This window comes from Haliaeetus albicilla, chromosome 16 (genome assembly GCF_947461875.1).
Source record: "Haliaeetus albicilla chromosome 16, bHalAlb1.1, whole genome shotgun sequence".
NCBI lineage: Eukaryota > Metazoa > Chordata > Aves > Accipitriformes > Accipitridae > Haliaeetus > Haliaeetus albicilla.
The window spans coordinates 16,641,342-16,655,029 of record NC_091498.1 but is presented as its reverse complement, the minus strand read 5'-3'; the positions used below and the strand labels follow the sequence as shown (position 1 = coordinate 16,655,029).

Genomic DNA, 13,688 nt, shown 5'->3' with positions numbered 1-13,688 from the left:
AGTTTAGGCTTTATTAACTGAGCACCATAAGCATGGAGATACTTGCTGTGCAGTCTTCAGCCATTCTAGGTATCTGCACCACGGCACATTGCATCAAAGGAAGACGGATGCTGGTTTTGTGTCATGGCAATGTCTCATGATGCAGGAAGCAGAAATAGGGCCAAGCGATTTGGAAAAAAAGACCAATGTTTCTTTTGCAGGTTTTTGGAGCATGGGCTCCTTGCGTGAGATAAGCAACCCCAGAATGTCACACATGGATGTTTAGATTTTGATGGACTTTGCAGTGTGAACCCAGCTCCGACACCTCTAAATTTTCCCCCGTGTTCCCCTCCAATGCATGAGGCCTCTGCGTGCATTGGCCACAAGTAGTGGGAAGTCATGATACTAAGCAACTAAATCTTGCTTGAGAAGATTGAGAGTGAACCCCTGCTTGCGGGGGAGCTCTGGAGGTTGCAATCCCTTAGCTGCAGGAGAAAACAGGCCTCCTAAAAGACCTGATGACATAGCTCAGGCAGGCACGTGAGGCAATCATAGTCTCTTCCTTTGCTCCTTGTTTTGGCCCTCTGCTGTATTCCAGGAGAAAATAAAATCATAGCTTTGTTTCTCATGCGGGGTTTTCTCCACCTGCACTAAAATGCAGAAGTATCATGGAAGGGCAGGTGAACACAGTATGTACCTTATCACTGTCCAGAGTGGTCTCAGCTAAGTGTATGTTGAGAGCAGACCCAGCTTGTGGAGTCTGTAGCTCCGTGCCCTGCCTCTGCCGTGGCTTTGTTATGAGTAGCCTACTGCTCACACTGCATTTTTGTGTCTGGATTTACACAGTAGAGCCCTGAGTAAAAACATTTCCTGCAATATGGTTAGTATATTATTAGTGTAATGCTAGAACAAAGCAACATGTGATTGATGTTGATGTTAGTCAGCTGAGGAAGTGACATCCCCACCTGGGAGGTTGATGTGATGGGTTTTGAAGTCATGTGGTGATGCCAACAGCAAGCTCCAGGCATGAGGCTACAGGGCAGGTGAGGCAATGGGTTAGAAGAGAGGTTGTATCCTCAGGGTGATCTGCAACTGGCTAAGCAAGAGGATTCACGAAAATGGGAGGGAAGATTTGTATTGTCTTGTTTGCTGCTGGGGGAGTGCTGTGTTTTCGCAGCTACAGGAAAGGAAGTTTATAAAAGGGGTTAGTCTAAACACAAGATAGGTGGCCAGGATCACCAGAGAAGTTTGACTGATGGCCTAAATGTTTTCTGTAGAACAAATAAAGATAAAAAGTATCTAAAACTTCCTCCATCTCCACCACCCAAACCCCACCCTGCCAGCCAAGAAGCGTTTCCAGCAGAGAGGTTCACAAAGGTCTAGGCTGAGGATCATGGTCAAGTTCAACCAGCCTTTCTCAGGGTAGAAGTGCTGCTAGCTGACAGTATACATGAAAGAGCAGCTTCAAAAGGAAGGAGACAGTTCTGTTATGCAGTTTATTCCACTGATACTTCTGATGATCCTATTAATTTCTCTTTTTTTAATGTTTGTTTCTTCTAGGTGAAGAGTGAAGGCCCCAAACTGGTGCCCTTCTTTAAAGCCACTTGTGTCTATTTTGTCCTCTGGCTGCCAACTTCCAGCCCCTCCTGGTTCAGTGCCCTCATCAAATGTCTGCCCATCTTCTGCCTGTGGGTTTTCCTTCTGGCTCATGGAATTAACTTCTTAGTGTCACACCGGAGTGCCAGCCGCATCCTAGCAGGACTCATATTCTCGGCAGTGGGAGACGCCTTTCTCATCTGGCAGGAGCAGGGCTACTTCATTCATGGTGAGTGCGGTGTCAGTCCTAAAGGGATGCCGCAGTGTCCAGCACTTACCCTCTTTACTTAATAATGAGTTGCTGGGCCAAGTGTTTTCTTTATTCCCACCCTAGCTTAAGCCCCAGGCAGTGGGAAGTACTCATCCCTTGACTAAAATCCATTGTGGTTAGAGGAGTCACACCATGGATGAGTCTTTCTCTTGAGCTTCTCTTGAGGTCAGAGAAGTAATTGGGGCAGGTTTGGTTTCCTGGCACGTGCTCGCAGCATCTCAGCTGGCTGGTGCTGGGAAGGTGGCATGGGCAGAATCCCTGGGGAAGAGAAGGAAATGCTCATGGCACTTGACAGTTCCCATGAAGCTATGGGAAGTATCTACCTCCTGTCTCTCTGCAGGGAGATCTGTCAGCCCTTCTGTACAAGGATCAGAAATAGGACACATGGTGCAAAGGTCCTCAGTGGAGAACAGGTGGAGAGGACCCTTATGTTTTGCTAGACAAGCCTATAGCCGGGGGGAAGTGTTTAAGTGGATGCTAGAAATCAAAGCATCAGAAATCTTGTCCTACCTGCAGTCTCATCAGTATGAATCATGTAGCCTGTTGTACAAGACTTGTCTGTTTTGCAAGGCATGTAAATGATGGGGAATCAAGGGCAAACCCTACCACAATGGCCTGTGACTGTCCCACTGGAAAATGTGATGAGACGAGGGAACTTTGCTGACTTGTGCTGTTGTCAGCTCTGAAAGTCAAAGGCTTATTTTTAACCCACTCTCAGGTCAGTATTTAGTTTTATTCTGAGATTCCCACAAGCTCTTTCTTTATGAGAGGGAAGTGTGTGAAATGCCAGATATGAGAGGCCAAATGCTCTGAATCTGTTTTTAATCCTGCTTCCCAAGGGCTTATGTCAATCTCATTAAAAGTTCATGTAAAAATTTTTACCGATTTTGGTAGGGTTTAGATTAAGCCCTGGGGATTGGATCTATCTGGCTGAACCTTGGCCATGTTGCTGAGGAGCTCCATCCAGCCTTCTCTTGGGGTGCCATCCCCTCTGTGCTGAGTGTTGGCATTCCCACCAACGGGCCTTGTCCTAGCAGGGGTACCCGGCTCAGCGCAGGTCGCCTCAGCCCAACTGCTTGTGCTTCTGTTTTGCCTCCTGTTGTTGCTCCTTGAGCTGTGGCTTGGAAAACATTCAAGGCCTGATTCTCACCATGACCATTTTTGTACTTGAACTGTGCTAAGCTTCTCCTTTCTCATGTAGCTGGGATATCTCCGAGTCCCCTCTCCAATTTAGCGCTAGAGGAAGGTCAACCAGTCACAGCAATTCAGTATCTGGTTAATGTGTTTTAATCTGCAAATAAGTTGGATTTTCAACCCTAGTGTCACAATTGAGAAGTGCTGCTTTGTGGATTTAGACACACTTTTCTTCTTAAGGAGAAGAAAAGAACTCTTGGAGCATTTTGAAAATCTCAGCCTTCATCCTGGCCGTCTCCTGCCTGCTTCAGTCTGTGCTCATCTGAGCTACCATCTTCCACAGTGAAGTGTTAACATTTGCGTTTCAGCTGTTAGCAGATAAAGTGTACCACCCCACTTCATTCTTCACCTCTCCTGCAAAACATATTTTCTCCTGTTTAAAACTCAGCAGGCTGCTGTTGTTGACAACTGACAATATTCAAACTTTTGACATCATCGTTTGTGGGAATTTGAAATTTCAGGGGAATAAGAGGAAATATTAGATAAAAATACACTTTCTGTTCAATTTCTATAGCTTTCAGGCTGAAAAAAGGGTTGGGAATTGGACTGATTTGAATAGCTTTTATAAAAGGACATTTGTTCATTACTTTATAGGGAAGTGAGAGCCTGGGAACCTACTCCTGGCACACTTGACTTTTTTTTGTTTTTGCTGTTTCAGTCCACTAGTAACACACTATTTTCCGACTGGTGTCTTACTGCATGTAGAAGATGAGATACTTTACATTGTTAACATCTACCTCCTTTGATAGCAGGCACTTAGAAACAATTTATGCATTCTGTGAAGAAGACAGGGACTAACAAAAAGGACTTATTGCCAGCTTGAGGGGGAAACTCCAGAGGCAGGGAGGGGGAAGGAAGCGGACAGAGAGGAGAAGGGCTGGTCTGCCTGATGTGGTTGGGAGGGCCAAGCCAAAGGCTTAGAAATGCAAGAGAAATGCAACCCCCTTCCTGTGCAGCTGTCACAGGTCTCCCCAGTTCCTGGCTTGATTTGTGGGTGTTGAATGAGCAAACCTGGGAGCTGACTCCCTTGTTTGTGACCAGCTTCACCACATATCACAAAACTCCTCCTGCCTTTCTGGGCTTCTGCTTGGCTGCCACATCCTGACCTCTCCTCCTCCTCCTCCTGCTTGTCCTCCTCCTCTTCCTTCTTCTCCTCCTCCTCCTCATTGACAGCTGCCTGCATGAAGGGCAACACATTCTTTAGTTGCCCATCCCAGAACTCTCCATATAATGCTGTTGAAGGAAAAACCACTTCTCACTGCTAGGGCGAAGTAACCTTCTTCTCCTTACCACCCCCAGGGCTCTACCCTTTCCTGCACTAAAACACTATAAACAGCTCTTGTCCTAGATCCCTCCTCCGTTTCCTCAGTGCTGTGCCCATGATGTATAATAGCTCTGTGAAACATCAACTTCTCGTTGCCCTCCTTTGCACTTCTTTCCCCTTCACGCTGTCCATTTTCTCTAGCCTCACCTTGTGGACCAGATCCCTCCCAGCCCCCTCCCTCCTGCAGGTTCCCCTCTCATCCCACCACGGCTCATCTGTCAGTGGATGTCTGATCTGGTCCTCCCAAAAAGCACTTACCCTTCTTAGAGCTACCTCAACACAAGAGTATTAGGATGAAGAAATGTCTGCCAGCAGCAGGTTTTAGTGACTGCCCTTTACACCACAGCATCATGCTTTAAATGCAGACAAGTGTCCTGCTGGAGGACTCAGCTTCCTAGATCCTTTTCTCCATTTCATGCTTTAGAGCTGCATGAAAACTTCAGCTACTCTGATAACCCAGGATAAAGTGGGACAGCCTGCAGCTGCACCATGTGTTGGTCTGGGAACCAGAGGAGCTGGACTCAGTTTGGGGCCCATTATCTACAGTTGACGTGACAGCTAGTAGTCATCAGCTGTACCAACACATGACATTTTTTGTCAAATGGATTAGTGGCAAGTTAATAACATATGGGCAGTACCTTCCAACACCCACATCTGGCATTTCTCAGGGGTGTTGCACTTCAAAGGGAAGCTGGCATTTTATTTTCACTGATTGATTCCAGCTAAGGTTCATCTGAATCTTGTAAATAGCCATGAAATTGTTGGCAGATCACATTGATGCAGTCCATGAAATATGCCAGCTGCTTCTTTCCAGCTTAGGTTCTGCTAGCTATGGGCAGAGATGGAGTAGAAGCCAGAGTTAGTCCAAGTGCCTTTGGGTTTGTGGCTAAATATGGTCAGGCTTTGTGTCTGGGTTCAGAGGGATTGGTATCTTTTCTCACATTTTGTTCCTACACTGCTCTGATTCCAGCTTTCCTGTTCCACACATCACCTATGGGCAAAACACTTTGGATAGTTAGAGGGGATGATCTTTGGTCTGCCTTGCCCCCACTCTTCCATCCAAAGCAGGGGAGGAACCACCTGAAAACCAAGTTTTGTTCCTTCTGCAGCAGCTTAGTTCACCTGGCCTCTCAGCAAAAAGGCTTGCATCACAACAGAGTTGTACTTGGCTGCTGTTGTAGATGCGCTGGGGCTTTTTCTTGAGGCGAGAGCTTGGTGCTAAGGCTGATCTCCTGTGCACAGATTTTTATATTAAAATGGTCCCAAGTGGTCAGTATGGTTCCCACTGAGAGCGTTAAGGGTTGTAACACTGCGAGGACATCTAAGCCCGTGCCTGTTGCAGTATATTTAAAACCCAATATAGCCACATGTTTTCTTCTGCTACCAACTGCCAGTCACTGATGAAAGGTCACATTTGCTATGTCAATGCCTCTTTCCAGGTCTGCTGATGTTTGCCATCACACACATCCTGTACTCTTCAGCCTTCGGCATGAAGCCTTTGGACCTCAAAGCCGGCTTGTTGATGGGCCTTGTTTCCAGTTCCTGTTATGCCTTCCTGTACTCCTACCTCTCAGGCCCATTCACCTACCTGGTAGCTGTCTACATTGCCTTGATCGGCTTCATGGGCTGGCGAGCGGTCGCCGGCATGCAACTGTGCAACGACCTCTGGACATGGACCAAGCTCTCGGCCTGCATCGGCGCGATGCTGTTCATGGTGTCGGATCTGACCATTGCACTTAACAAGTTCTGCTTTCCTGTGCCCTACTCGCGCTTCATCATCATGGCTACTTACTATGCAGCCCAAATGCTTATTGCACTGTCAGCTGTAGAGAGCAGAGATGAAGAGGACTTCAGAAAGAGGAGCTAGGTGGAGTGCCAATAGTCTGTGAACAACGTGGGTTATATCTCAGGTGCTGTAGCTGCATTCACCCCTGAGAGAGATCTCCATTTCTCTAAGCACATTGGTGATGTTGATTTTGCTTCTTTGAAGCATTACCTTTGGGGCTTTTTTTTTCAATGGCTTTCTCTGAATACAGCTTACTTCAGTGTGGAGTCAACATCAGAAAGCTTAGACTGTCCCTGCAGTAGCTACTCATTCAACTTTTCCTCCTTGGAAGTGCTGTACTACTGCATTTTACTTGTTAGTCTCGAAACTGATGCTGAATGTCTGGGAAGAGGAGGGCTGATGGAAAGGAGGTTTGGCCATGCACTGTGCTAGAAGACTTGCTTTCAGTAGTAGGCAGACAGGCACAGATCTCTGCTAAAGTCATAGGTAAAAATGAATTTAACCGACATTTGTCTCTTTTTATGCATTACAAACTCAGTATGCAAACTGGAGCTATTGCCTCTGCTGAAAGGAAGCCTGGAGGTAGAGTAAAAACAGCATATCCAGATGAGGGCTGAGCTTTGCAGTAAATGGCAGCATGTGGGGCAGCCCCCAGCAGAACCAGAATGAAAGCAAAACACCAAGCAGAGAGCACAGAGCAAGAGGTGCGCTGACATGCAGTGCTGCGTGCTTTGATCATGGCCGATCACTGCTCCAGGGCAGGTCTGTAGGTGCAAGTCAGCATTGCCGTGTGTGGCAGAACTAGGAGTTTGGTGGGATTTCAGGGACATCTAGGTAGCCAGGCCAGTGCGTTCTGCCCTGCCATGCGTGCACAGTTACACGGTGTCTCCAGTGACAGTTGAGATGTAATGGGCACATGAAGAACTTCTTTGATTTTTACAGCAGGACTTTGAGCATGTGTCTTACTAATGTATGCCCTAATTGTCCTTAGTATGGCAGACAGAAACCTAACCTTTATGCCTTTCTTTCCCAGTATCCTAACAAAGAATATTCCATATACTCATTAAGCTTTACAGTACTGCTGCTTGCAGTATCTCTCTCAGATCTTCGTGTGAGCATTTCCTGTGGTCAAGGCCCTGATTTTAGATGTAGATTGTTGTTGTGTTTTGCCAGCTGGTGGTAAACAATCAACTTTACAACACTTGTTTTTGGAAAGCCCCTTTTCAGCAGAGCTTCCTGAAAAACACTGCCCTGTGTGTTCAAAGTGCCTGCTGCTTCCTTCTCAAACTCACATAGATGCAGTCAGAATGTGGCATCAGGGCTGGGAAAGCCTGTTTAATTCTGATCCAAATTCTTTGGTTGGTTTGTCTGCCCATCTGCTGAAGCAAGATTACTTCTCAGACTCTTTAAAAAAGATATAGGAAGAGGTTGCCCTGATTTTTAATCCAAGTTCATTTCTGATCATATGTGTATTTTTTCCTCTTATTTGGGACAACTAACAGCAAGCTCTGTTTCTGTTTGAAACTATCTTGAATGTGCTTTCTCCTTCTGTCCGTCCTAGGGTCGCTCCCATGGGCTGAGATGCTCCCCCAATGGCTTGTTTTAAGACACGAGTGTACTCAGGTGTGCAAAGGAAGCTAACTGAGGGTTCCCGCACCTCTTCAAGCCTGCAGCCAAACAGGGACAACCAGAGCAGACTGCACGACTCGAATCCATGCACGCCGCAACAACCCCTTGCACCCGCTAACGTGGGCAGAGGGAGCCGGAGGGGCAGCCCTCGTGGGCTGAAAGTCACCACAGTCTCCATACCTAGCATGCCCAGACCATTCCAGGCGAAAGCCTGGCACCGAGTCCCTGGCACAGTCGGCAGAGCAGGAATTCCTCTTTGCGAGGAGTGCGGCAGGGTCAGGGGGCAGCTGAGGAAACCCTACCAACCCTGCTAGCTTTTCCCTTGGTGTTGAGAGGTGCTAAGTGGGTCTCCTGCTCCTCCCCAGCCTCGTGTGGTGGGACTGGCTGGGGAATAGGCATTGCCTCCCCATGACTTCTGCGTTAGGGCAAATGCAGCCAGTATTACAAAAATCTAGGTTAACCATCCTGACCCCGTGGAGTCATCTGCTGCTTTTCAGACAGAGATCAGAAAGGTCAGCTGCATTATTGAGAGGGAAAGCATTGTAAATAGCACAGCCCCGTGTAATCTTTTCCCTTTAATGCTGTTGTGTGATATTGTCAGTATTCATTCACTGGCGCACCGGGGCCTGCCTAGAGTAAATTGCTAAGGGGATTTAGAGCCATAAAACATCTTCATTCATCAGCATTGCTTATCTCCTGGCCGCAGCTTGAACCCTGCAGTGTAGCTCTCTGCAGATGTCACCTGCTGTTACTCAGCTTGACTGTTTGCAAATCTCTTCCTGCAACAGATTGACCCAGCTAAGAGGAAATCTAAGCATTTGGGATGAACCGCCCCCCCCCAGCATGTGAGCAAACAGCACACTTCAGTCTGATTTACAGCTTCTTGCCATGGGTCAGTCCAGCGCACTCAGTCCTTAGTTGGCTGTTCTTCAGAGGAGCCCCCTGCACCCTGAGCTTCCCTTTGCTTTGAGGGAAATGCATGTGTGATAAAGTAAGCTTTATTTAAAAGTTAGAATTTTGATTATCTCTTTCTTCCCCTCTAGAAATGAGTAGTCTTCAATTTCCTGAAGATGGCCAAGTTGCTTTTCTGTGTGCTTTTTCATCTTGGCTTGCTTTGTTATCCTGCTCCACCATCAGCCACTGGATACTTGCAGAAAAGGATCTTTGGAGTGTTATTAGGAGGCTTGCCCTGTCCTCTCCACTGGCCATCAGAGGTGCAGTTTCTGGTGGCAGAGGTCTCTTGGTGGCTTTAGCTGGGACAGCAGAAACATGTGCAGCCCAAGTGGGCTGTTGTTCCCTCGCTGTCCCCTTGCCTGGAGCGGGCTGGCTGGGACGCATCCTGGCCAGCCACACTGGCTCCGTACCAGTGCTGCAATGGCTTCAGCGTTCCCAGGAACACAAGGCAGAGCCCTCAGCATAGAAAGTCAGGGACAGTCCTGGCTGGCTTGGAGGTTTGCCAGTGAAGGCTCTCAATCTTCAAAACCTCTCTCCTGCTCTGCATTCCTCCTTTTAATCCATATTACTTGAATGAGACCATTTTCCTGGAGGCTCTTTCCTGCTGTGGACACTGATTTGACACAATTTTGGGTTTCATAAACCCTGAGAAACACTAAGCAGTTGCTGACAGTCTGTTAAATACCTTTTCTTGGGATTAAAACTGTTCCCTCAACCCCAGTGAGGGCAATCTTCACTTTGAAAGGGAGCATACAAGAAGTGGGAATGACATGACTGTCTGTGGCACTGCCTTTGTGGACCTTCCTGTTGTCTCTGCACTGTAAAACTGCAAGGTTTGATCCATTCTTCTCCTTTTCAGGAGTACAGTCTTTGAGAAGCACCCAGTCTTTGGCCCAGGGACATTACAGAGGGAATCAAGCTCCCCCAGCAGTGTAGTGTGCCTGGCCCCAGCAGTATCAGCTCCTTTGCTTGCTAAGTACAGAGGCTTTCTTTTCACATTGCTGTATTCAAACACCCCTCTGTGATTCCCATCTATGGTCACTTGAGGTTACACACATGGTCCGATTACTTTTGCTCTCTTTCCCTTCTGTAGTTACCACCCTCTTGGAGATTCTTTGGCTCCTTCTTTGGACATATAAAAGATGTAGCACATTTATTTCAGCCTTGCATCTCTTTCTGTACATAGACCCTCCTCACACAGAATTCCCAGTGAAGTCAAAGAAGCAATGCTAATTGCAACTGGTCTTTAAATGCTAGTAATCCTTCTGGGCTGTGCCAGTCACACTGATGTCAGCAGGGTGAACCTGGTGTAGAAATGGAGGGTTGAGAAGAACAAAGCCAGAGGATTTTAACAGCTTTACTCCTACTCTACCAAGAAAATTGCATTTGTGCTTAATACATGGCTGCTTACTACTCCATACTAAGGCAACTGTAAGACTGATTGGTTTAAGAATTACTGTAACATGGCTTTTAAGTAGATTGCTGAAGGTTTCATATTGTAATCAGTGGAGGCAGTTGACATATTTTTACACAAGTATATAAAATTCCCATGACAAACTGCAGAACTTTTAGTGGCTCTTCAAAGTTTTCCAGTCTTGTAGTTTGATACGAACACCTGTATGTTTTCAGCTTGCTATCATTGTAATTTTGGGAGCTGTTCTGGACAAAGCAGATCAAAGCAAACAGCAACTGTAAAGCTCAGTGGCAGGTGCCTCCTTCTCTTTGCTTGATTTCTGGATACTGACAGGGACTCTTTTAAGCAGAGGCATCATAACTGTGTTCTTGGAAGAGGATAGGAAGTTGCTGACTTCTCATGACAGAAGTCCTCCTGGGTACTTCTCCTGCCTTTTATCCATGCTTGCTCCTTTTGTGGCCTTGGGTAAGTCACTTACTTAAATTTTCTGGGGCCAGGTCCTCATCTGGTGTAAAATAGTACAAGTGTATAAGGGCCAGTGCTACGCCAAGTTACAGCAGCAGGGGATTAGGTCCTCACCCCATTTCTAAAATGAGGATATTAGCACTTACCTACCTCACAAGGATGCTGTGAGGATTAATGCTCATACAGCGCTTTGAAGATGTAAAGTGCTATATAAGGCCCAAGTATTATCCTACCTTAGTGTTAAAAATGCTTTTGGGGATCTGCAGGACTTCTCTTAAAGCGTGGAATGTGTGACTGCCTTTTCAATTTGCATCAGATGGAAAGCAAATGTGAAATACTTATTCATACTGGTTAACAGGATGGGCTCAGCTGCACTTGAACTCTGAGGACGGTTTAGCTTAAAAGTCTGAACTCTTATTTCAGTTTTGCAAATGGTTTTTAGTTCTTCTAAAAGCCTCAACCAAATTCTTAGACATGAACCTTGCATCCAAATTTTGCAGTCTGGTCTTATCCCTGACTGTGAGCTAGAATAAATCTAATCCAGCCAAAGCACAGTGCTTTCACATTCTGCTATGGCCGTTGAAAAGACTGGAACAGAAAATGAAGTAATTCTGTTCAATGTTCATTCTGCAGAAGGTCAGCTGTGTTTCATGGGACAACTTGCAAAGGGATGTTTAATTTCAGTGATTTTAAGTTTTACTGGCTTTAAAAATCAGCAGAGAGGGAAGGCCTTGATGGAATCAATAAGGTCAGCACATCCTTCTTGAATTACTTCCTTTTCACCTGAGTCAAAGAAATAGCAGGTTCTGTAGCAAAGGAAGTGCTTGTACCACCAGTCCTAGGGCCCAGAACGAAAGTTGATCTAGAAATACAGCTCTAAACCATCACCATGTTCTCAACCAGTATGAAAATGCCACTGTTCACTGATTTCAAATCTGGACCACAGCTAGAAACTACTTAGTTCTGGTAGCACTAGCTGCTGTACAAACACAAATGAAGGTGAGGAATTACACACCAAGGAATGTGAGCTGTGTACATGTGAAATGGACCATAATTTTGAAGCAGCTGCAGTAAAATCTTAATATGAACTCAGAAGCAATCACAATGCAAATTTTTATGGTTTCTTTAAAATGTTTGATGGGTTTTAGTTTTCTTAGTTTGGAGATTTTCTTAATGTTATTTTATTTTTGCTCTTATTGTAAAGAATAAAAATATACAACTCTAGCTAGACTACAAATGAAAAAAGGTGGCCAGTTGGCAGGAATGCCAAAACTTCTGTGGCTTGTATTGTTTCTGTGGTGACACTATGCTGCTGTAGGATGAGCTACTGGTGTGGTGTGATGGCTCAACAGTGAGGCTGAAGCACAATAAGGCCAGTCTCATATAAGAGGGATGCAGGGGCTGAGGCACCGAGACTGCAGTGGGAGCACGACTGGGCCAATTTGGATCAGTCAAAAGACAGAGAGAGCATCAGGAAATAAAAGAAACTTTTTCCTGACAGATAAAAAGCAAGAAACCAAAGCCAGCCCATTGGGCAACGGTGCTGAATCAGTACAAACACACGTATCTAGACCTTGCTTGTGCAGGCTCCTGGTGGACCAAGCCTTGCTCCTAATTTACCTGGGGGGGCTTGCTCCAAGCCTACGGTGCTGGCAAGGTCAGGCCAGCAGAACCTGATGCTTTGTTATATAAAACTCCAAAAACTAGAAAACAAACAAAACAAAAACAACAAAGAAGGAAGGAAAAAGCAAATGCCAATGGGTAAGCAGTAGTAGTTCTGCTTGGCTGAGACTGCAGACTGGCTGGTCTGTCCTGAACACTAATAGCCATGTCTTGTACCCATGCGAGCCTCTCGCTCCAGCCCCTCTCCCACGCATTCCAGGCAGAGTGCACTGAAAGATGTAACTGAAGCAGCTGCTCTCCCCCAGGGAGTCAAGCATTTTGCCATGTCTGAAAGTCTCTAGCACTTACTTCCTTTACTGTGATTGTAAAGGTCACCACATGCAGTACAGCCACTTGATCTGGGATGTTTTCTTAACATATTTTTATGCTGATTTTACTATTTTAATTCTTTGTTTGAAATGTATTTTTTTTTCTCATTTCTTCTGTGTATAACAGCAATTAAATATATTAATTTACCGGGTATTTTTACTGTGCAGATACAATGTCTCCTTGCCCATTTTCTGTTTCTGTGACAGTTTCAGCATGGAGTATGTAGCCAACTGAACCTCTGTGGCAGGCAGTTATGTGCCACCGTTCTGCCCATCAATCGTGTGGCTCTGCTCTGGAGCTACCCAGCGGCCCACTGAAGCTGACTGACAGTCACAGCTGGCTACAGTATTCCTGTCTGGGGAGCCCTGGAACACAGCCACATGAACCCCACAGAGCACATCCAACACAAAGCAACCAGGCATCACCACGACGGTGGCACCTGGCTTGTGTTACAACACATGCTGGGTGCCCTGGGATGCGGCGCCCTGAAGCACGCTCGCTCCTTGGTGCTACAGCCAGTCCCACATACAATGGCCATTTGTCCACACTTCCAGGGAGAAGGCAGCTTGCTGCAAAGGATTGCTCTGGGAAGGCTGCTTGCTGCCCAGAAATCTCAGACAAATGGCCAAGTCTCTCTTCCCCCTGCCCCAGCAAAATTTCCAGGAGGAAAAAGTCAGGGTAGTATGGACATTTTTCTCTGGTTGGGGATCTGATGCCAGTTTCTTCTGTTGTTTGATGCAGTGGCACAGATATTTGGTTTCATTAATCCTGAACCAGGCCATCTGTCACCAGTGGAACAGGTTTCAAGGATTTATAGCATAGAAACACAGAGTGTGTAACTGCTCCCAGTCCATTAAATGGATCTGCTCACAGGCTTAACAGAGACTCCTTCATACTCCCCTTCTGAAGTGGAGTGGTTCCCGATGTGAGAATGAATCAGTACCAGGCAGAAATACTACCAAATTCTTTTCAAAGCAGCCTGAAGGAGTTAATGGCAAGCAAAAGCGGGTGCTTCTTTCCTCTTTCTTTAATTTGGTCTTTTACAATTCCTTTCAAAAACTTAATGGCCTGCTGGGAGGAGCAT

At 46.2% G+C, this 13,688-nt stretch overlaps 1 protein-coding gene across 2 annotated transcripts in view; it reads left to right on the top strand.

The window, feature by feature from the left end:
* The window catches only part of TMEM86A (transmembrane protein 86A), a 29,855-nt gene extending 17,098 nt beyond the window's left edge, over positions 1-12,757 (top strand). For both annotated transcript variants that reach the window (XM_069803695.1, XM_069803694.1), the window contains 2 exons: positions 1,540-1,804; positions 5,804-12,757. In XM_069803695.1, the coding sequence (XP_069659796.1) occupies positions 1,540-1,804; positions 5,804-6,231 (693 nt within the window). In that variant the 3' untranslated portion in view covers positions 6,232-12,757. The remainder of the gene's footprint in view (positions 1-1,539; positions 1,805-5,803) is intronic.
* The last annotated feature ends 931 nt before the right edge of the window (positions 12,758-13,688 follow it).